Source organism: Gambusia affinis, linkage group LG12 (assembly GCF_019740435.1).
Source record: "Gambusia affinis linkage group LG12, SWU_Gaff_1.0, whole genome shotgun sequence".
NCBI lineage: Eukaryota > Metazoa > Chordata > Actinopteri > Cyprinodontiformes > Poeciliidae > Gambusia > Gambusia affinis.
In genome coordinates this window covers 6167076-6190510 of record NC_057879.1, presented here as the reverse complement: position 1 = coordinate 6190510, position 23435 = coordinate 6167076, and the positions used below count along the sequence as shown (strand labels likewise).

At 41.4% G+C, this 23435-nt stretch overlaps 1 protein-coding gene across 6 annotated transcripts in view; it reads left to right on the top strand.

Annotated features, from left to right (window-relative positions):
- col15a1b (collagen, type XV, alpha 1b) overlaps positions 1-23435 on the top strand; it is a 52065-nt gene that overhangs the window by 14608 nt on the left and 14022 nt on the right. For 2 of the 6 annotated variants that reach the window (XM_044133249.1, XM_044133248.1), the window contains exons 3-21: positions 7146-7333; positions 7516-7725; positions 9926-10078; positions 12496-12570; positions 13542-13631; positions 14085-14214; positions 15578-15618; positions 15792-15962; positions 16448-16474; positions 16569-16631; positions 17800-17877; positions 17966-18028; positions 18096-18233; positions 20933-20986; positions 21181-21216; positions 21368-21505; positions 21680-21739; positions 21819-21854; positions 23232-23273. In XM_044133249.1, coding sequence (XP_043989184.1) covers positions 7146-7333; positions 7516-7725; positions 9926-10078; positions 12496-12570; positions 13542-13631; positions 14085-14214; positions 15578-15618; positions 15792-15962; positions 16448-16474; positions 16569-16631; positions 17800-17877; positions 17966-18028; positions 18096-18233; positions 20933-20986; positions 21181-21216; positions 21368-21505; positions 21680-21739; positions 21819-21854; positions 23232-23273 — 1793 coding nt within the window. Of the gene's footprint in view, positions 1-2288; positions 2969-7145; positions 7334-7515; positions 7726-9925; positions 10079-12495; positions 12571-13541; positions 13632-14084; positions 14215-15577; positions 15619-15791; positions 15963-16447; positions 16475-16568; positions 16632-17799; positions 17878-17965; positions 18029-18095; positions 18234-20932; positions 20987-21180; positions 21217-21367; positions 21506-21679; positions 21740-21818; positions 21855-23231; positions 23274-23435 lie in introns of those variants that run through there. The other 4 variants (XM_044133243.1, XM_044133245.1, XM_044133244.1 and 1 more) reach the window with 4 other exon arrangements.

Below are 23435 nucleotides of genomic sequence, written 5' to 3'. Positions count from 1 at the left end.
TTGCTTTATAAATTATGTTCTGGGCCAGAATTGATCATTTCTATTAGACTGGATGTTTATTATTTATATTTTTGTTAGCACTGGAGTTTGCTGACCATATATACTCATAAGAGGTGTTTATATGCATTTTTTTTTCACACGTGATTTTTACTTGCACTTAACTTTCAAGCCTCTAAACTCTCTGTACAGGTAGGTTTTACTGATTCTGCTCAGTCATCAGAGTAACAGCGACAAGTTTTACATCAAATCTTTAAATATTTAACAATTTCTGCAACAAAATTAAACACTGTAACTATGACAGAAGCTCTCAGACGAGTTTTCATTTATGACTGTTTTGCTGATTTTGTCCACACGGTGGCAGCAGAGATTTAGAACACGTGAACAACACCTTCAGTGTTGCGATAAAGTGAGTAGCTTCAGTTTGTTTTTTTCACTGCAAAACACTGACTTTGTTTTCCTTAATTATGCATCATGATTGGGGTCATTTTCCAGTTAGAAGAATCCTTTGACTCCCACGTTTTAACTTTGTGGCTGACGTCTCAAGATATTTGTTTTAACAGCTCCACAAAAGGTCCTTTCATCATTATACCATTTTTTGTAAGTGGATGTTCCTTCTGTTACAAAACTTCTACATATATGAGTGGCATGTTCTCAGGTTTGCAAACATACACTTTTTTCCCGTTTAAAAGTTAAAGACTTAAATTTGAGGCTTAACTGAAATTTATATTGTTATATTCTGCACTACACACTAGTGCTTGATAAGTCTGGCTATTTGAAGACTCTATGGTCAGAAAAATGAGGTTTGAAAGATGTTTGCTCTCCCTTGACTTGTTATGTTTGAAAAGATGTAATTTATTCTTACTTTATTGTTATCGTTGTTTATTTTATTCTCTATCTGTAAGATATATTCTTAGTTTTTTCCCCTTTTCTCCTCTGACATTATGTTATTTTCCAGAGTTCCCCCCGCCCCCATCCTTTGTTGGATTGGCTGTGACACTAAACCAATTAGAGTTTTTTGTGAGGTGGTTGCTAGGTAAACCAGTCAGTAAATGAAAGGTGAAGGGTGAAGGGGGTTACTCCTTCAGGAATCCAGAAGTCCTTTTAATAGGGTCAAAGTGTAAAAAAAAAAAAAAAAGAAGACGAAGAAGAAGAGGGGACACATAATGAGGGAGATTCCTTCTAGTAAATACCTGCTTTGTGTTTTTAGATTGTGCTGATATGCTTAGCAAAAGTCAATGAATGACTGCGCTTTGCATTCTAATAATTCTAAATAATTTTTCATTGAACTATGTTTAAGGAATTACACACACACACACACACACACACAGTCTTCCCCATTTAAGCTGAGATCCAACTGAATTGAAAGAGCAACACACAATCGTCATCAGCATTTAAATCGACTTTCCCTTTAAACCTACTCCATGTTGCCACCAGGTGTTTTTTTTTTCCCCCACAGTGGTCTGACAATGACACTCAATCAGACCTGAGCCTCAGCAAACGCTTCCACTCTGTGTCAAACGTTCAGCAGCGCTGCGGACCCTCATCTCGGATCTCGCCAAACATTTACGGAAGCACAATGCGACCGAACAAGCGTCTCTTTGTCATAATCGGGAAGCGTGGGGCCCCTGTATTTGCTGCGTAATCTTTAAGCTCCGCCACAGAGAGAGAGGTTGTAGTTTATAGATAATTCCACTCAAGCTTTTGTTTCTGAAGGAACAGAAACCAATGTGTTTACTTCTAATGTCATCGTTTGCCATATTTTTTGAATATTCTAGGCAATGCATTTCTTATAGCTGCATTAGTGTTGTGGGGTTTAGTCTATTTTGACATAGGATCCATCTATAAGGTTTCATGAAATGACTGATAAATTTGACTTTTATCAAAGCCAAGATAAAATGCAGTAGATGCCTTTTAATTATTATTTTTTTTCCAAAAGAATGCAGATACATGATACCCAACAAAAATGCCAGATTGCTGGATGACACTCAACCCTAAGCTGCAGATTCTTTTGAGAATGCAATTTTGTTTCTAATTCAATTGTTCACACGTCTCGGTTCATGTATTTCGTGCAGATTTGACAAAAGGACACAGTTATTGTCTGTCATTCTTTTTTCTGGCCCCTGATTCTTATTCTCACACATTTAAATCCTGGTTTTAATTTTTATAGATCAGTTTGCAGATCTTTTTTTTTATTTTTTATCTGAGATAAAAGAGCCAAGCAAGTCAGTCGTGGCGTTGCCCCCCTCTAGAGGAGTCGACAGGAAAATTACACTGGGAGAAAGACGTGCGGAGGTGTGGAAGGGAGGAGACCTCAGAGAGTTGGAGCAAGAGGCTGCAGCAGAAAAATAAGTCATTAAAAAGACAGGAAGAAGAAAGGATAAAGGGAAGAGAGAAGAGAAACTAGGAAACAAGGAGTTGGAACTCAGTCAATTACATTTTGGAAATTTTTTTCTTCTTTTTTTTTTTGTGGACATCTTCTCCTGGATTTTCACTTCCCTCTGAATCCTGCGTTCACCTGTTGCAGATGTCAAAATAACACGGTGTGTCACCGATCGGACTGCCTTCAATCTCACCACGGATAAGAGGATGGGAGCTGTTCACCTCTGTCTTGCGCTGGCTCTCCTGGCCTCTCCGGTGTGTGCACAGTGGTGGGACTTTTTCTGGGCGAAGCCAAAAACCACCACTCTTCTTCCTCCCCTCTCCTCTCCGACCAGCTCCCCCCAGGAGCCTTCCACCACCCAGGGGACTCCGTCGGAGTGGGGAGAGCGGACAAAGGAGGACGCGGTGACAGCGAACCATGTGGAGGACACCGGGACAGGGTGGACTACGCCGTCCTCTGCTCCACACACCTCGGGGGATTTAGTTTCCCACAACAATAAGAAAACGTTGACATCGTCTTCTAGGGCGAACTCAGGTGGAATCGCCAAAGGCAGGTCCGAGAACAAACCACTGAAACAATGGAAGAGTGGTGAGTGATTGTGAATGGCTTTTGTGCCCAGTGAAACGTTTCTGAACAGTTCAGTCTCATGAACCAAAGGTAAAGTCAGTAAGACACTGGCAAAGTCATCCCACTGATCAAATGACCCAATGATCTTTTGGGGGGGGGGGGGGTCCTGCAGTTTTGGACCTCCATGCCTAAAGAAGACGTTGGTGGTGTTTGTGAGAAATATGAGACAAGCCTTCATCATCTTTTTGGTCAACTGGGATTTTGGTTTTGGCACTCTCAAGTAGTGGCCACCATTGCCCAGTAATTAAATCATAAACACTGACCATCAGTAAAGTGGGATATGCGGTGCTTTAAATGATGTTCTAGGCTCTTACTGAGTTCACTTTTGAAGCAGGTTTCTTCCTCCTGGAAAGGTTCACTGTTGACGGTTCGCTGGAGCCCCAAAGGCAAAAAAATGGCTCTGTACACTGCAAAAACACTATATCATCAGCAAGATATATGAGCTTATTTTAAGTAAATATTTCCTTGGTATTGATTTTTAAAGCACTAGTTCCATAGTGCTATATTTCACTTATATTAAGACTTTTTTCCTGTAAGTGAAACAATCTGCCAGTGGAACTAGAACTTCTTCATCAATATTAAGCAGCTTGATTTAAAACAAACTCAGATAGCTTGCTAAAATGTACTTGTAAGCTAGTTTTGTCTTATTTCAAGTGTACTGAAATATTTACACTTGAAACTAGACCAAACATGCTTGGTAAGGTTTTGTGTTTTTGCAGTGTAACCCCTTCCCAGACCGATGCATGTTAACGATGTAGTTTCTCATCTGCTCTTGAATTTCTTTACATCTAAGCTTGATGAGTTGCAATTTGAGATCTTCTAGCCTATGTCAGGTTGTGTGATGAGACATTTCATAATGCTACAAGGTTTGACTGTACTGTTGCAGCAATATGATTTGGGAAAATTAAGTGAGGTGGGCAACCTTTGATTTGGAAAATCAAGATTTTTATGATATTTAAACTTGTTTAGCGATCTGAAATATTTAATAGCAGAAATCAGTAAGGGGCTGATACAGCCATCATGTTCCGCCATTTATAACTGTAGCATAACATAGGGACAACTTTAAAAAGCATTGATCGTACAAATATGTATTGGTAGCAGTGTCATAACCCACATATACGAGCATTGTCACTTAAGCTCAGCTGGAAACGGGGCCCTCATCTGACTGACGTTTAAGATTTCCTTGAGTTTCCTCATTGGCCATTGCCAACAACTTCCAAGAAAGATTCTCCAGAAAATCTGGACCATACATTTAAATAACTGTATATGTATGGCCAGTTTAACATTCTTGATTTTGTCTGTCCGCCTAGCCTTTTATTTACAAGTTAGCTCGCATCGAGTCAGATATCCAGTAGCATCACACCAAGTAGTCCTGAATCTGTAGGTTGTGTGCTGATATATATTTTTTTAGAATGACGATGTTCCCAGTGTGTTTGGTGATCTGGGAGCATTCGAGGTATGTGACACACGTCGACCATGAAGTGGTCCGAGCTAAATCTGCGGACTCAAAAAAAGAAAACTTGAGAGAGTGGCTCAGGCAGCTGGACGCTTTTATGTGGCAGCCAGGGTCGAAGAGGGATTAAAAGGTTATAGACGGCCACACTGAGGGAGTCAGTGATTTTTGGTTTTTACAAGACTCAACAAGCTGATGGAAGCTTTCATGTGGTCAACATGACAGGGATTAGCTACAGGAGGAGGGACTGTGACAAGGGTAGAACATGACCCCAGATTTGTAATTAGACAAGTGACAGATCCGGTTGCTTGGTGTTTGGAAACCAGAGAATGAAGCTGAATCAATGGTGAAAGGGATGGAGCATTGGGGATGGGTGAGCGTTAGATATTTACTGGCAACGACAAAACGAATAATCAGAAATAGCTCAGAGGTTTGTACACACAATGGAGCTATGAGTATGGCTGATGCTTAAATCAAAGAAGCTCTAATAGTTGGTGGTAGAAACGGTTTGTCTTGATAGATAGTCCTTTAAAAAAATCTGTAAAAGTGTGGAGTTTTATTTATAAGTATGGATAAGTGTAGAAATGAAGAAGCCCCAGGATAAAATCGAGGCTAGATTTTTCCAGCCTCAAAGAAAATATGAAAACTACAAGGAAGGAATTAAAACAAATAAATAAAACCTTTTATATTGATATTTACAGTTGAAACTAAATGCTTAGATGCTGAACATAACAAGGCACAGTTTTGGAGTTTTACAGAGTTGGAAATGTTTAATTTTATTCACAATAAGATTTTTATTTTTTTCCCACCAGGGGGTCTTTTTGTGGGCTCTAGTGTCCCTTATATGACAGTAGGCTGACAGGAGAGGGGGGAAGACATGCGGCAAACGTCGTCAGGTCCGGGAATCGAACCCGCGACGGCCGCATCGAGTACTCAACCCGCGTGCTTCCACACGCGGGTTGTGCTATCGCCACCGCAGGACGCCCACAATAAGATTTTTTAAGCTTTTCTTTCACTCACTGAGGTTTACAGATCTCAATTCCTGCCCAACTCTCCCAATGATCCACTGCAGCAATTCAATCAGGTTGAAGTCCAGATTTCACTCTGGATCGCCCTTGATTCTTGTTCTTCTAGCCATTCTTTCATGGATTTGATGGGGGTTTGTTTGGTTTTATCACTCAGATTTAATCAAGCTTTACCATTTGAAGATATTCAAGTACGTTATACTGAGGAGTTTCAATGGCACTGCAGCCCATCATCCTTCACTTTGCTTGACAGTGGCATGTTTGTGTTGACATGCTTGGTTGTTGCTGTTGCCTCTCCTTTTTGGCGTTGTTTTAACCAGAGTAGTAAACAGCTAAAACTCCTCGTTTCAACCACTGGATCTTGATTTGCCAGAACCCAGAGGTGGGTAGAGTATCCAAAAATTGGACTCAAGTAGGAGTGGCACTAATACAACATACTTTTAATCAAGTAAAAGTAAAAAGTACAGCACAGTATAAACACTCCTGAAAGTGAATTTTTTAAAAATAAGTTACTCAAGTAAATGTAATTGAGTAAATGTGACCATGGTTACTACTGAACTCTGCTGGAATCTGATGATGACACAAACGTAGGGAACGTGATCTTTATAGACTTGTGTTTTCCCCGCTCTCTTTTCCGCTTTCCTGTCAGCCTACTGTGGTATAAGGGACACTAGAGCCCACAAAAAGGACCCCCTGGTGGGGAAAAAATAAAAAATAAATAAAATAATGACCTCACAGCACAGGAGCAAAACTGAACTATTCGCTGGTCAGGCTGGTCAAAAACCTCAGGTCTCTCGGAGTTCATCTGCTCTTTTTGGCCATTGCAGAAGCTCCAGGCCTGCACATCTGGACTGGAGGTGTGAGGTCTTAGGAGAGTTTTAGTTTATGCACGTGGACTTTGTCTGCACCTCTTTCCACCTCTGTTGGCAATAATAAACTTTTAAACATGTAGTTGTGTGAGTGATGCGCAGCAGTACGCCCACACACACACGCAAGCACACACACACGCAAGCACACAAACCTCTAATCAAACTGGTTTCCACTCGTTAGGACCGATGAATTAGAGACAAGCGAATGCTGGCCTGTCTGGTCTGGTCTGGTTTTTGTGTGTGTTCTAGAGTGTGAGTTTTCCATGTGTGTGTGTGTGTGTTTGTGCACGTGACAGAAACATAGGATGAAGGGGCTAGCCTGTCCAGAATGCTGATCTTGTTGCTATGGGAGACGGGCTCCTTGGGAAGGGGACAAAGAGGGGATGCGCGCACACACACACACACGCACACACACACACACCGAGAATACTCTAATTACTACACACACAGTGCGTGCTTTTCTGTTTGGAGGGATTATGTCTGTGTGAGGCAGGGCAGCGATGCGTGGTCCTCCTGATCAGGTCAGCCCAAATTAAAGCCGCGTCGGAGCGATTCGCGCGTACTTCTGCTCTTTTAGTCCCACGTTCCGGGATGAATTAGCAAGGCAGCAGACAGATCTGCACAGCTGTTAGAAATGTCTTCGACACAACACGAGGCGTCAGTGTCTGCATCTGAAGTAAAAACGTCAACGCCTCCTTTCCCTAACTGAGCAGTTGGTGATGGATCATCGGGTTTTCGCCCAGAGTTGCTCTGTGTCGTTGACCTTTTCACCTTTGCGTTGTCTCCGTCAGAGAAAGCTTCAGGAAGTCGTCTGGACCTGATGGATCTGATTGGCATCCCTCTGCCTCCCGCCGTCTTCTTCACTAACGGCTTCCAGGGGTTTCCAGCGTACAGCTTCGGAAGCAACGCCAACGTCGGCCGACTCACGCGGACATTTGTGCCCGGGCCTTTCTACAGGGACTTTGCCATCATTGTCACGGTACCGATTCGAAGCCGAGACACTTTCTAACTCCGTTCTGTTATTGGATGGAGTCAGCAGGGTACTGATTTTAAACAGTGTCCCTCCTTTATTAAGTGCTTTTGAGCTTAAAATCTTCATGTATGTAAAATGAATATGTCATCCAGCGTCCCTGATGTCCCTGTTCTTTCCGTCCCCTTCAGGTGCGTCCGACCTCCCAGAGAGGAGGCGTCCTGTTTGCCATCACAGACGCCCATCAGAAGGTAGTGGAGCTGGGTTTGGCCCTTACGCCGGTCCACGGAGGCCTCCAGCGAATCGTTCTGTACTACACCGACACGGAGCAGGCGTCCCAGAGCCACAAAGCTGCTGCCTTCAGCGTCCCAGACATGACAGACCAGTGGACACGGTTCACGGTGGGCCGCTAAAGAAAATAGTCGTCTTCATTTTTTAAATCCCTGTCAGTTGTTTTTAGTTGCTCGTGTTGTATGAATTTCTTTTTTTTTTTTTACCAGTTTCTTTCTGACATACATAAATACTCTTCTTTTAAGATAATAAAATCTAACTTAACTGAGTGAAGTTGCCCCCCCACCTTCTTTAAATCAGACAAAAATGCTGTCAAACATTTGAGTTACATTTGTGCTGGTTTGAGCAGCAAATTTTTTTATTTGTGCTGCTGTGGCTTTGAAGATATTCATGAAAGTTTAAAGGTCAAAAGGTCGTCCAGTGACCTTTTGGCGCTGACAGACTGACAAACACTGACACGGTGCAGACTTCCCATGGCCATTCTGATGTCACTTCTTATGACATCAGAGTGACCTTTCAAATTCCATCCAAATCTTCAAAACCAAAGCAGCACAAACCAAAAGAGTTGTTGCACAAACCAGCACAAACATGGTCGAGTTGATTGACACCAATTTTGTCTGACAAAAGTGATTAAAAAAAATAGCAAAATAATTTTATAACAAATACATTTTTTTTTTAAATCAGACGAATTGACAACATTTAGTGTCAAAATCCAGAAAGTATATTCTGCTGCTTTCATTAGATCACCCAACAAATTACAGGAGTTTATGCACTCTTTGTTGAACAAGTTCTGCTTTAGACCCTGAACTCGTCAGAACACAGTCAGAACACAGTCAGAACACAGTCAGAACACAGTCAGAACACAGTCAGAACACAGTCAGAACACAGTCAGAACACAGTCCCCCCACTTGGAGGGAAAAGCACTGGAAGGAGTGGATTGACACATTGTTGGTGTGAAACATCCCAGGTCAAAATGGATCAATTTGTTCTCAAACAAGCAAAACCACAATGGTGGAACTTGGCAAAAGGACTGGCCCTTTAAGAACTTCATGTTGTGAAGACAACCACATTGCACTGTGACATCACAGCGGTACTGTGACATCACAGAGACACTGTGACATCACAGAGACACTATGACATCACAGTGGCACTATGACATCACAGTGGTACTGTGACATCACAAAGGTACTGTGACATCACAGAGGTACTGTGACATCACAGTGGTACTGTGACATCACAGAGGTACTGTGACATCACAGAGGTACTGTGACATCACAGTGGTACTGTGACATCACAGTGGTACTGTGACATCACAGAGGTACTGTGACATCACAGTGGTACTGTGACATCACAGAGGTACTGTGACATCACAGAGGTACTGTGACATCACAGAGGTACTGTGACATCACAGAGGTACTGTGACATCACAGTGGTACTGTGACATCACAGAGGTACTGTGACATCACAGAGACACTGTGTCATCACAGTGGTACTGTGACGTCACAGTGGTACTGTGACGTCACAGTGCAACACTCTGATGTCACAGTTTCGCACTCTGACGTCTCAGAGCGGCAGCGTGACGTCAGAGTGTGACTGTGACATCACAGTTCCTCCTGTAAATTCTTGGTTTCCCTCAGAATGCTGTGCAGCATGGAACAAAAAGTGAAATCTCACTCATGAATGGATGTGATCAAAACATTTATCTTTAACCTTTGATGAGTACATTCCTGATACTTTGACATGTTCCACAAACTCTTTGTATCAAATCCTCTGCCTGGCGTCTGGCCTGTAGCAACACCACTGTATTAAAGAGTCCAAGATGGCCGCACAAAGCAGCATTTTTAAGTAATGGGAAATCCTTTTTTGTACTAACTAGTCAATTTTTTATCCTCCATGTGACGATCAGTGACCAGCACTGCAGGTCTTCTATGAAAGATGTTTGATTAGACTTGAGTGAAATAAGTAACAGAGATAGATATTTTTTCATTTTCTTCTGGTTTTACTACACCGACACAGAGCAGGCAGTCCACAGCCACTTCTCTTACGATAATAAAATCTAGGGTTAGGATTACTAGATAATTGTTCTTAGGGGGGGTTAAGCTCAAAATTAGCTTAATATTAATTTTAAATGGAGATGACACTTTGTTATTTTTGGATGTGGCACACAACAAAGATAAAGAAGTAGCCAGAGACCTTTAGCTGTTGAATTTTATGACACATAGAAAACACTGAATGTATGAGTGGATTAGAAAGAAAAAGAACACAAACAGTAAAATATATTTGTATTAAATAGCGTTTCCTGTGCCGCAGTTGGCGGTGGAGGATAACCAGGTGCGTCTTTATATGGACTGCGGTGAGGCTGAGAGGACGACTTTCCATCGCAGGCCAGAGAAACTCACCTTTTCACAAAACTCTGGCATTTTTGTCGCAAACGCAGGAAGCACAGGCCTCGATAAGTTTGAGGTGAGTAAAACACATTATCCATACAGCTGGTGTGTTTTTCTCTGCTTTTATATATCTGCTGAATGGTTACAAAAATGTTTTTTTTTCTAAATAAAGATAGCGAACGTGTCACTGTTTGTGTGCCCATGGGCCTCTCATTATCATGCTGCAGAGCTGAAACTTCGTCTCTCTCCTCTGGAAATGTTCCAGCATTCGGTCCAATTAACCCGTCTCTGTTCTGGCTTTAATTCATCCGCCATCCTGGACGCGGAGACAGAAAGTGATGCCTTTCGTTATTGTGGATATCAAATGAAAGTCGTCTCAAAAGGCGCATCTGAATGTTTAGCAATATGGAAATTTCAGCCTGTTTCCTGCCTTCAGAGGAATAGCCGTTGAATTTGATCAGTTTAATGGTTTTCTAGTAATAGTTATCTAAATATTTTATGTAGACATAGATGTATGTAAGATCCATCCTATATATTTCCAGCTGCCGCTGGAACTGGCACTTTAAATACAGTCAAAGACATTACAGGTCTTACGCACCTTATTAACCAATAACATCGCCATTTCTTTGAAAAAAAAATTTTTTTTACAAACAGTCAATTTAACTGCTAAGTTTTTCCGAAAACCGGGAACGGCATTCCACAGATTCCCATGCACCCGGTGGGACTGCCTCTGCTGCCCGTTCTGTCCTGCATGTTTCAGAAGATCAGAGACGGGGAGAGGGCAAGATGAGAGGGGAAAAATAAAAACAGGCGGAGGACGGAAGAGCGGGGAGAGGCAGGAGAGGACAGCAAAGAACCACGGGGGAGTAAACCGATAACAGACGAGGAAGTCCAAAATGTCAGCATGTCTTAGTTGTGGTCCAGTCAAGGGCTTGGATTATGCCAGTTAGGGTAACCCCTAAGTAGTTTTCCACAAAGGAAAAAAAACATATTTGATTTCATAACAAGATTGTTTAGATTGTGAAATGGCCAACAACGCGTGTGAATCCATTATTTAGAATAGGCGGGTTTTTAAAGCCCTAGCCATGATATTACACCAACTTGGCTACCAATTGAACGTGATCCATTCCTGTTGCCGTGGTGAGCCAGTGTAGTCATTATCACTTCATTTAGCATTTGTTCAAAGTGGCCTGACTTCCTCAATGGGCTACATGAAGCATGAGAGGCAGAATGTGAGCCCACTCAGCAGCAGTTTGTCAACTCGGCTCTATCTAGGTCACAGAGCGGGTTTGTTCTCGGTGCTGTGGACCGGTACCGTGTGGCATGGCGTCCTTTTCCAGTCAGCGCGTTTATGGACTGGGGCACCGTAAATGTGATGATTAATGATGAAAGGAACCTATGGCTTTTCTGCGTTTTTCTCACAAAATGCACCGCCACTTATGCAATCTACTGACCAAAACAAGAGAAAAGCAGTCGGTTATGTGATACAGTATTTATGTTCTTTATGACACTTTAAGAAAAGGAATTTCTTACATTTAAGAATATAAGACACTTACAGGCTTCATGGACATGTAAATATATCTAACTTCTTGAATTATTTCATCTGTACATGGCCTTAAACCACATTGTACTCAGTTCTTTTTCTTTAGTTCTCTAGCAGTGGGAACAGACGAATGGAAATTTCAAAATGCAGTTTCTAAACAGAAGAAAATCAAAATATCAAACTTCAAAAACAATATCTCTGAAAATATGTGAAACTAGTATACATTTTGCTATATATTCTTTTGCTTTTACTTTATTGATGAGGCGGGATTTAAAAGTTGAAACAATGGAAGACCAGTTTTACAGCAGCCGTCTATGAATCTCACTGGCTGTGCATAAATCAGGTGCTATCTGTGCAAAGTCACGTCTTTACAACAGGAAATGTTATGTAACTTCTTTGCAATGTAATCATACTTTGAACACATATAAAAAAAAAGTCAAAAATAGATTAGCAAACCTTACTGGAAGCACATTTTACATAAGCAAATGCGATCGTAAAATACAAATTTTTGTCATTTTGGAGTACAGTAAAGCAGCAGTTCTGCCTCTGCTGCCGGCAGACCCAGAACTGTTTACCCTCTGACCTGGAAGTGCTTCGGGGTTCTCCAGAATAAAGCGTCTGAGTCTCCCTCCTGGTTCTGTTACCAAAGAACCCAATGTTTAACCGTTAATAAAAAAAAAAAAGAAGTGCACAATTTTTCTGAAACAGAAGTCACTTACAGGAGCCCAACAAATAATTACTAATTACAGGTTTCCTTGTCAAATTCATGTTTGTGAAGGTAAATCATAATCCAAATGAGAAATCGAATCCAAATAATTTTCCCTCATTAGATAGGGATCACCGTAAGGAAGCGATGGCATTTTTCTCCTTTTTTTTTTTTTTTTACGCAAGTCAGTAGCTGGTGTGACAACAGTAGCTTTGTCTTATTTTCTATGTATTTCCATCTTCAGGGTTCTGTTCAGCAGATGATCATAAGGGATGATCCCAGAGCAGCAGAGGAGCAGTGTGAGGAGGACGATCTGTATGTGAGTCACTCAAACACAGCAGATATATGGGCTAGAACCAGCGGGCATGTAAGGCTGGAGCGCCCTCTAGTGGATCAACAATTTACCGGGAAGTTGTTGATATTATTTTTGTTTTTCTGTTCAAGAACTATTGATGTTGTGTGATTTTTGAAAAGTAAAAAAAAATCAAAAAATCAGTAAGTGGAAAAAAACCAAATGCAGGGCAAAATTACGAGCAAGGACGATTTCTTTACGCTTTGCACACAAAGAAATATGAGTTCTTTTAAGCTTTTACTTTGACAATAGATATTTTGATGTTTTGATATTAAATTCTCATACTTTATTAGCTATTCTCAGTCAGAGTATTATTGCGTGATTGTGTACCTTGCTGAAACTGACCAATCGCAACTATACAACTATTTGCCAACGTCTGTTATTTGCCAATACAACTGTTGCAAAGGAGTGAAAATGGTCGTACGCAAAGGCTGAAAATTGGATCAGTGATTACAATTATCTGCAGATATGTTGTTTGTGCAACAATTGTTTAACTTTCGGCAATCTTTTATGCAAAATCCAAAAAATGAGGCATATCTAAAGTCTTTTTGCATAGCGATAGTTTAATTGTTTCTCGACATGACATCTGAAAATAACACCAAATTCAATTCTTTATTTGCTGTATTCTCTTATTGCCTTTACTTCGTTTTATTTACATTGTTGACTCCTGGTTTTGGATTTGAGGCGTTTATTTTGAAAAGACAACTTCCCCTGTGTATACTGTATCACAGAACGGCAGCTTTAGTTTCAACAGTGTCGTTAAAATGTGTCTTGTTATTTGCAGCCCGCTTGACAAAGGCACGAGCTCTTACAGTGAAACTAAGGGTTTATTTCCAATAAACCTCACTGTTCATCAGTAAAGCCTCAAACCTTCATTCTGAGGGGTACGCTACAACATTTACCTTTTTCAACAAACGTTAAATTTCTGCTGAACACAGGCCTCGGGGTATGCGAGCGGAGACGATCCTCTGGATGACAGAGAGACAGAGGTGGACTCCAGAAAAAGGGGAGATGGCGTCAAACGGCCAGTAGGTGGCTCTCTTCTCTCCATGTTTGTTCTTTGCTTCTCCCACAGGCAGGAAGTCAGTTTGACCCAAAACAAACCCAGAATCAACTATAAAGGGTGAATCTTCAAAGGAAACTTTCTTTCTAAAGCAGAATAGTAGCTTCTACATATTAAGGAGGTTTTAAACATTTGCAGTAGTTAATCTACACTTTAGATCTCCTAACTCCCAGCAGATTCCTTATTTCTGAAGGTTTTTTGTTGTTGTTGTTTGTAAACAGATGTAGGAAAGAATTTATGAACATTCATATAAGAAACCTGGTAATATCTGACACTGTCTTAACTGAAATCATGTGTAATGTAGTTGGATAGTCACTTCTCTCACTACCATTATTATTTATTTATTTATTGCTTCCTACAGGAAGAACCTCTGAGCTCACCAACAACAATCCACTTTTAACGATCTTCTCTGTTCAAGGTCGTCTCTCCGGAGGCTGAGGGCAGCTCCCCTGTTGAAGCTCCGCCCACTGTTTTACCAGAGGTGGAGCTTGATGGGTATTCTGGTCACATGACTCCAACAGCAGCCAATGGGGATCTGCTGATAACAGGTGAGAAAGAGACTTCTTAATGTTACCAGTGGAAATGATTTATTTTCTAACATGGGAGCCTCACTTTCTTAATAGGCCGCCTCGTTAAAGAATTTATGCCAGAGATTTTCCACATTATGTCACATTGCAAACGTTAGTGAATTTTGTCGAGATTTGGTTGACAGCCCACGGTAACGTACAATTGTGAATTGGAAAGAAAATGGCACATGGTTTTTAAAGTGTTTCACAACAAAAATCTAAAGAATGTGAGTCACATTTGGTTTTAGTTCACTTTACTTTAGTTGCAAGTGGAAGTCATCTTCCTCGTTTGAAACCAATATTTTAAGATTTCAAGATCCCAAAAAGTACTGTTCAATTCGACACCTGAAAACGGAAGGAGTAAGGCACGATTGCAAGCCTTCCGAGACGTAGTTGTCCATCGTAACGGAGAGCGTCAACCATAGAAGCAGCCAAGAGCAACGTGGCCACTCTGGAGGAGATGCAGAAAACCGCAGCTCAGGCAGGAGAACTCTAACACTGAATTATTCGTTCTTCACTCCAGAAATCTGGGCTTCACAGAAGAAGGGCAGAAAGAAGCGAAAAATAGCTGGAGGAAAGCCATAAACAAAATCCTAATTGCCATTCGGCGCCGTGGCAAACACTCAAAGAAGGTGCATTGCTCAGAGGAGGAAATAGTCGTGGTTTTTGGCATATTTAAAAAAATCGTTGTGGCAGAAAACAACCACTGCACCGCACCCTGAACACACCATCCCCACAGTGAAACATGGAGGTGGAGACACTTCTAGCAGCAGCTGGTTGTATTTTATGGGAAGACGGATTGATGGTAAACCTGTCAGGCGATTCAAAACCACTGAAACCAGCACAAACGAGGGAGACGAGCTAAAACATATTCAAGTGTTGGAATACTCCACAAAAGGTTAGGACCTAAATCTAACTTATGAAATCAGCTGTTTCAAGTCTATCTAGTCACTCCCCATCTAGTTGGACTTGAGGGCAAATGTTGCAATCTCTAGATAGGAAACCCTGGTAGAGTCATAATAACTCAAATGACTTGTCTCTGTGACTGTTGCAAAAATGTTGGTCTCACAAGTTGTGGCATATTTTTTTAAAAGTTCACTTTTCAGACTATCTGGAACTTTTACGATGTGATAAAATGTGAAAACTTTTGCTCGGCATCGTTAATTTTACCCATAAGTAAAAGTACTGCAAAGAAAGACTTACAAGCTGTTCACTTTAGGCCTCATTTTATAATGTCTGAAAAATCAGCAGCTGGACTTTCATTTATTATTCATTTCTTTATTTCTTTGCTGATTTATTTATGATGTGTGAATTATTATGCGCATACACCATGTTGTGTGTCCAGAGTCTCATCAAACAGAAGAGGCAGGAGAGCGACCTGGACACGTGAGCACACACATCGTTTTGCTATTAGAAAATACCCACTGAATTACTTTTGAATTTTTTTTAATTATTTATTCTGTCAGTGACCTATTTGTCTCAATCATATAAAAACACATACAGACTGAATTCCAGTTTAGCCAATATAAACTTAGGCTCTAAAGACTTGAAATGTACAGGTTCTCATCAGGCCTGGCTTGAAAGGGGAACCAGGAGACCGTGGACCGCCGGGGCCTCCTGGGCCTCCTGGCTCTCCGGGACCTCGCTACGTACACAAAGAGGGCCGTGGGAAACCTGGGCCACAAGGGCCTCTTGGAGCCCCGGGAACACCAGGCAGCGATGGACAGAAGGTTTCGTTTGTTTCACTAACTCGCATTTCAGCTGCGCAAGAAGATCTGCTGCTTTAAGTAAATACCTTCGGCTTCCCAAACATCTCACACCATTTGAGCAGCAGGTACATCACATTGCCACAGAGCCTTTCCTGAAAGCATCACAACTCTGAAATATATATTTCATATGTATGCATAACTTGACTTAATGTTGTGCTTTGCTATGCAGATGCTTTGTTTGCGCTGATGAAGAGTCGTTCACTTTGTGCGGCTGAACAGAGCAGAATTCGTATTGAAGTTTCATCCCTAAATTCTCAGTTGTTCCGTAATTTAGAGTATTTAATGCAGCACCCTTTGTCGCAGTACATACACAAAATACTGTAGTCTTGTGTGTTAACTGGTTTCAGAACAGTTTGCAAGTCTCAAACAATTATAAGAGTTTTGTTGTTTGTTGTTTGGCCATTTTTTTCCTAACCTTCCGAATCTTTCACTTTCGCCTTTTGCAGGGAGGAAAAGGTGAAAAAGGTGAAGTGGTGAGTATCTTAATACTTGGAATTCTGCTTTATTTGTGTTTGCACTGCTGTTGTTTAGGACGTTTGAGTAACGGAGATACGATTCTCCCGTCAGGGTCAAAAAGGACAACAGGGATTTCCAGGTTTGAGCGGAGAGGCTGGAGCTAAAGGAGACAAGGTGCATCTACAAATGATCCCAGGCTTACTGCAACATTTGCATGTGTTTTCAGTACTGTTTGCATATGTTCCAGACTGGCCCAATATGATCATTTCGTACTGTCCAGAAATCACATCAGTGATGGTTTTAGAGTCCATTTGCCCCACACCAGTTTGTACCACCATTTTCCAGAGGTCGGTAGAAAGTACCCAAAAAATGTACTCAAGTTAGAGTAGCACTACTTCAAAATATTAGTACTCAAGCAAAAGTAAAAAGTAGCCATCCAAGAAATTACTCAGGTGAGAGTAAAAAAAACACCATTTGGTAAAAAGTCTACTGGAGTACTGAGTAACTGATCAAGTGATCAATCCCTTAATATTTAAAAATTACATCAGATGGCCAAAAATATAAAGTGGAAATTTAGTTGTTTTTTTTTTTGTTTTTTTTTTGAAGACGAAAATGTCAATAATTGATAGAAGTAACAAAAAAATAACAAAATTAGGCAGAAGAAAATTTTTCCAAATCAATTTCTTCAAAAAAAAAACAACTTATGAAACTTTAACAAAAACTGCAAGTATGTGTCTTTAGGGAATGTTTGATGAAAGCATATTTGTTCTTCATTCAGTGGGTAGTAGGTTACTTACTCAAGTAAGAGAAGTAATACTTTATAATAACATTAGTCAATTATAAATAAAGTAAGAATACTCCTAAAAGGGAATTTTTTCAAAAAAAATAAAAATAAAATTTGACTCAGGTAAATGTAATTGAGTAAATTTAGCTAGTTAATACCCAACTCTGCACATGGTTGGCCAGAAATGTCCAGCAGTAGAAGCAGAATTTCTTTACCTTAAAGACTGAGCAACCAGCATTAAAGGTGTGAAATGATTAAGGAGTGGAATAACCAGCTGCACTTTTTATAGACTGTACATAACACATGTTTAATTTGAAATCTGCAATATTTTTCAAAGTTAGCAAAGATAAAAAGAACACCTAAACTACTATAAGTGGAGAACTTAAAGGTTGTTTCTGTTCTGGCATTGATTAGGTTTTAGATTTAATTCTTAGCAAAGCATTTCATCTAAAAAAGATTAATGGCATTAACCAAAAAATGTTAAGTCTCCTAATTAAAATTTAACAAGATAAAAGACAGGAAAAGTAAATGTTTGGATTATGTCTTCTCTGTTGACAGGGCGACCCAGGCGTTGGTTTGCCGGGCCCCCCCGGTCTCCCGGGACCCCCAGGACCTCCCAGATCCCGCAATGTCCCAGTGAGCAGACAATGATTACATTTTACAAATGGTTTGTAAAATGACCTTCATATTTTTAATTAAAGCAAACATCGTATTTGTGTTTTAGTATGGACCAGATGCCCTTGGTTCTGGCTTTGAGGATCTGGACACCGACAGTATTTTCATCAGGGTAAGAGCCAAAGACGAATAAACGTTTACGATGATTTGAGATGATTTCATTTCTGTTGGATTTCCAGGGGCCAGCAGGTCCTCCGGGGCCTCCGGGACCACCCGGGCCTCCTGCACCCCAACTGTCATCAGAACTGATCCCCAGCTATAATGGACCCCTGGGTGCACCTGGCAGTGATGGACCTCCAGGCGAACAGGGCATCCCAGTAGGTCACCTGTCAACTTACGATGCATTTAGATACGAGTAGAAAAACATAAATTGTGTATGTCTATACTACTGCGTTCAGTCATCCATGTTTTATATCTATCAGACTGTAAATCTAAAAATGGTTCACTCATTGTATTTCCAATCAAGATACAGGTTCTGCCACCACGTTGACGTTTGATTCTGTGTATAACCTCTATATCTACATTTGTCTCTGTCATCTCTGTGGTATCCATGTTTTACTGTCACCCCATCCTATTGTAACTTCATGTTTCCTGTCCATCCATCTCCTACACTCTTGCCGTTTCTCTGTCTGCTCTACTTTCTTGCAGATATTTGAGGATGACTCAAGTGGCTCTGGGCCTGCTGGTTCAGCTCTGAGTCCAGAGCTGCCGTCAGTTCTCAATACAAAACTTGCCACTGGTTCCGGTTCTGATTTTAGTTCCGCCTCCGGTGTCGGTTCGGGTTCTGGGCTTGAGTCTGGCTGGGGCTCGGGCGAGGTATACTGGCCTGGTTTCATCCAGGAATAAGGGAACAATGAATGACAGAGGTGCAATCCAGTGCATGAGTAGCGTGCCCCAACTCCGTAAAGACGTAATGAAGACGACACATTTGTCGCAGTGATGAAATTCCTGCTGAATGCCTCTGCTTGATTTTCAAATTCAAACTCTCGGGGGGCCTGTATCATCATTTTTTACAGCTCTTCGTTTTTTGGGATTGCAGCGACTGAGCTGTGTTCATTTTCCTTTCTGAAGTCAAGAACGGCAGCCAAATATGCAGTCAAACATTTCCCAAGAACAATGGAGGTTTGTGCAGGACACAAAGCCTAAAGGTAAAGCAGTGATAGTAATGTTGCCGGTTTGAACGTCAGTTCATACAACAGAGATTAATGTAGTGGTTTGTCCAGTGAGGAAGTCAGGAAAAAGGTCAACACCTTGGAGAGAGTTAAACATGGTTGGTGTCATATGAAAGAAGATCCCTTCAGACCTCAGCACAAACTATTTCTAGGCGCTCCCCCAATGATACCCAATACCCACTGATGGAAGAACATTGTGCTATTTTGCATTCAGGTAGTTGGTGAACTCATTCTTTGGGTACCTAATCGTCCGGAACCAAGACTTGACTGACAGTGATGCGCAGATCACTTTGTAACAGGGTCCATCTGGATGTATCAGATCACACAATCTCTTTCTATTCTTCAAAAACTCGATTAAAGTCTCTTTTCCCTCACTGATCAGTGGCTTTCTGACGTCTACAGAGAGGTCTAGTCCCCTGTCCTTTGCATTCTTGTTGCATTGTGCCTCAGAAAATATTCTTGCTGAACATTTGAGTGATCGCCGAACAGAAACATTTCACAATTCTTCCATAAAACGGGGTCATAATTTTAGTCATTTCAGCATTCTCCAAGGAGAATCGCGATGTAGATTTCACATCAAAAACTTTCTTCACGTTGGGCGTTCTGTAATTTAGTTTCGTTTCACAGTTTCAAGATTACCTTTGCGGTTCTAAAATATGATGATATTTGCCCTTTAGTGTCACTGCTTCAAATGTCAAGCGATAATGACTTAACATTGTCGACACTCATTGTCTTTACTGCAATCCGTCTGTGCTGACTTTAACTGCTGACTGGACATGCATCCATTCTGACTTTTTGTCACTATAAAATGGGCACATCAGGCACCACAATCGACAGCCAATCAGGATTGGTCATATGAGATAAAAGCCTCTGAGTAACGGAGGGGCTTACCCCAAGATGTGAAGTTCAAACAATTTCTATGAATAAGAACTGGCTGATTTCAGTGGCTGCGTCTCTTGGTGGAGATCTGGGCCCAGTGGAAGTTTACCTGAAACAACTTTCAGGTAAACTTCAGTTTTATGTTCAAATCAAACTGATTCCTGTGGTTCATTTTTTTTTTTTTTTTTATTTTGCACATTTGATCTCAACGTAAAACAGGAAGCATGAAAACGTTGTTTTTATTGTGATGCGTCATATTGAAGAGCAAATAAGATCCACTATTCCTGTTTTTTGTTCATGAACAATTGAAAGAACAAACAGTGGCTATGCTAACGCTGGCACAGTTTGAACCCTACCTAGATAAGTCTTATCTGGTATAGATGAACTGCTGGCAGGGCAGATTAGCATCCGAATAATTTTCCTACACTGTCATGTTGCTTGAATAATGGAGGAATATTGTTTAACGTCAATATTGTTGTGAAATGAACAACTCGTGTCCTAATAACTACCCGGAGCAGCACATTCTACTCGAAAACCTTTGAAACTTTTGCCGTTAATGGCACCTTCAGGGATGCGCATGTCACCCTTTGCATGGACAGGTGGGCGGATTGCATTAAACAGTAGACAAACATGGCTGAATACTAGATAGATGAAGAACTTATCCACGCCCCTCCAGTTGCTAACACCGCTACCGTCATGCTACATGTAGCTAAGTCATGTAGCGGTCTAGATTTGCATGTGGTTCAGTGTAACAATCCCATGGATGATTTCATGTCTCCATAAAAGCTACTGTCGTTATTCCCTTCCTCTGTTCTCTGTGAAACTCGGTGTTGATCCCAGCTGGGAAGCCTGAGGGATCAACAGAGAGCTTTGTCTCCATGTTAGCATGCGCTGTGCTACTTTTCACTTTCTCGTTGTTCCTTAGCAGCCATTTATTTTGTGGCTGGTTGTGTTTTTGCATCCAGGGTCCTGCAGGGGCAGATGGCTCCCCGGGCCCACCAGGGGGTGCTGGACCAAAGGTACGGTCGTCTTTGTGAAATTGATAACAGCACACAATAGATTTGACTGTTTTCTAGACCGTTTTGATTTGCTTTTCTTTTTTTTTGGCCGTCAGTAAACAAGGCAGATGGAAGAGATGTTGACCGTCACCACAAAGGAATGTCTGTTTGTTTGTTTGGTTTAGTTTGTTCATGTTGTATTTTTATACCTTCAGGGTGACCAAGGGATACCCGGACCACCTGGACCAAAGGTAATGAATTAACTTCAAACAGTTACAGGACGTGATTCACGTGAATAAACTGTGTTGATTTCCCCCCAAATGCATTGTTGGGTGAGTAACAAAACAGCTGTTCTGTTGAATGTGTCAGCCTTCGTGATCTGTGTGCCTTTTGTCTCCTTAGGGTGAAAGTGGAGATGCGGGCCCACCAGGATCTCCTGGACTCCGAGGGCCCAATGGTCGACCAGGAAGAAAGGGACCTGCAGGCCCACCAGGACCCCCTGGCCCACCTGGCCCTCCAGGAACCAAAGTCCTCGAAGAGGTGATCGTAGTTTATGTCAAACACAGACCATATAAACAACTGCTAGCATAAGGAATGAAATGAACTGAGACCTGGATGAACATAAGGGTACATTAGAAAAGAAGAGTGGGTTCTTCATTCACAACATTAGAGCATTTTATAAACAAGACTGTTTTCTTTGTTTCTTTTTCAAAGGATATGGAAGGATCTGGAAAGAGCGACTTGTTAATCAGGACAGGAGTGAGAGGACCGCAGGTCAGTGTAAATCATCTGTATGTTTGTGTGTGTGCGTCCTTAATACGATGTGGTAAATCTTTTCTTTTTGTTTTTCAAGGGCCCTCCTGGCGTACCAGGACCCCCTGGACCACCGGTAATCTCTTCATATGTGCACCGCCTCGACTTTTTCGCACTTTCAACATGTTGCCGACACAATTTTATTAACAACAGACATAAATTCCAGGGATCAATACAAACAGGCTGATAAGGAGTTGCACATTGTAGTGTAAGAGAAAATCTCAATAAAACACAGTTTGTTGGGGCGTGCTGTGGTGGCGTAGAGGGTAGCGCAACCCATATTTGGAGGCCTTGAGTCCTCGACGCAGCCGTCGCGGGTTCGATTCCCGGACCCGGTGACGTTTGTCACATGTCTTCCCCCCTCTCATTCCCCCCTTTCCTGCCAGCCTACTGGGACACTAGAGCCCACAAAAAGACCCCCTGGAGGGGAAAAATTAAACAAAAATGCAGTTTGAGGCTGTTGAAATGAGAAAATGTTGCAGCAGTGCGACTTTAGCTTTTGCATCATTACTGACACGGCGGCGAAGGATCAGCTCTCACCTGTTAAAGAACAGCCTGCCTTGTGAAAGCAGCCGATTGCTTTCGCGAGGCGATCGACTGCATTGAATTTCATTTAGGAACATCAGGGCAAAAATACGACTGAATGCAAACGTGACAGGCCACGTCAAAACCTTGAGCAAGTCTTCTCAGGGGCGTTTTGAGTTATTCAAAGCTTTTCAATAATGTCAAATAAATGGATGTCAAAAAACAAAATCAAAATGAAGAAGATGTGACCATTTATTGGTACCCATTAAACAAGATTCTGATAGTTTCTCCCTAACCTTGCAACTTATCCTGGGAAGATGAAGAATATCCCTGCAAACATAAATTTCCTCTTATAAGTAGTTCTGTGTTGTTTTCTTTTCTTTTTTACAGTGGATGTCACCTCCAAAGCCTCTTTCTTTTCTAATGCCCATCACCATTGTGGGTTGAGTGATGCGTTTGCTTCAAACTTGCAGCTTGTTGGCCAAAACAGAAACAAAAACATTGTGAATAGCCGATAAAGCCCGGTATGTTAATCAGCTTCGGCTCAGATTTACTCTGTAAACAAGCTCAATTTACACACAAAACCTCTGAAACTGATATTTAAAGAATGCCATGGTTTCTTCACGATTTGAACTAGCATATTTTACAAAAAAAAAAAAAAATTAGCTAAAGTCCAAATTTTCTCAGAAACTGGCGGATTTGATCATTTCTCTCCGTTTCCGCTCCGCCGACTTGTTCATGCGTTCACCGCGGCGGGTCACAAATCTGTCCCACGTTCTACTGTGAAAAGATGGAGACCACACCCCCCCTTCATTTCCACGTCACAATTATGCACAATTCTATGTTAGAGAAAATCTCAATAAAATCCAGTTTGTGGCTGGGGAAATGATTTGCTGCTTTGGTGACGGTGTTCTTGTGGTGCCTTCAGGGTGAGGATGGCGCACCCGGAGTTCCTGGGATTTTCGTCAAGGTGGGGCCATTCTGAACCTGAATGGATCACATTTCTTTTGTAAACAATTTGCTCTCCCTCAGCTGTTCAGTGGGCTTCAGACATTATATCAAGTGAATTCCGTGCCATAATAATTGGTGTACCAAATTATCCAAGCTGAAGAAAATCCCTTTAAAGCCGCAT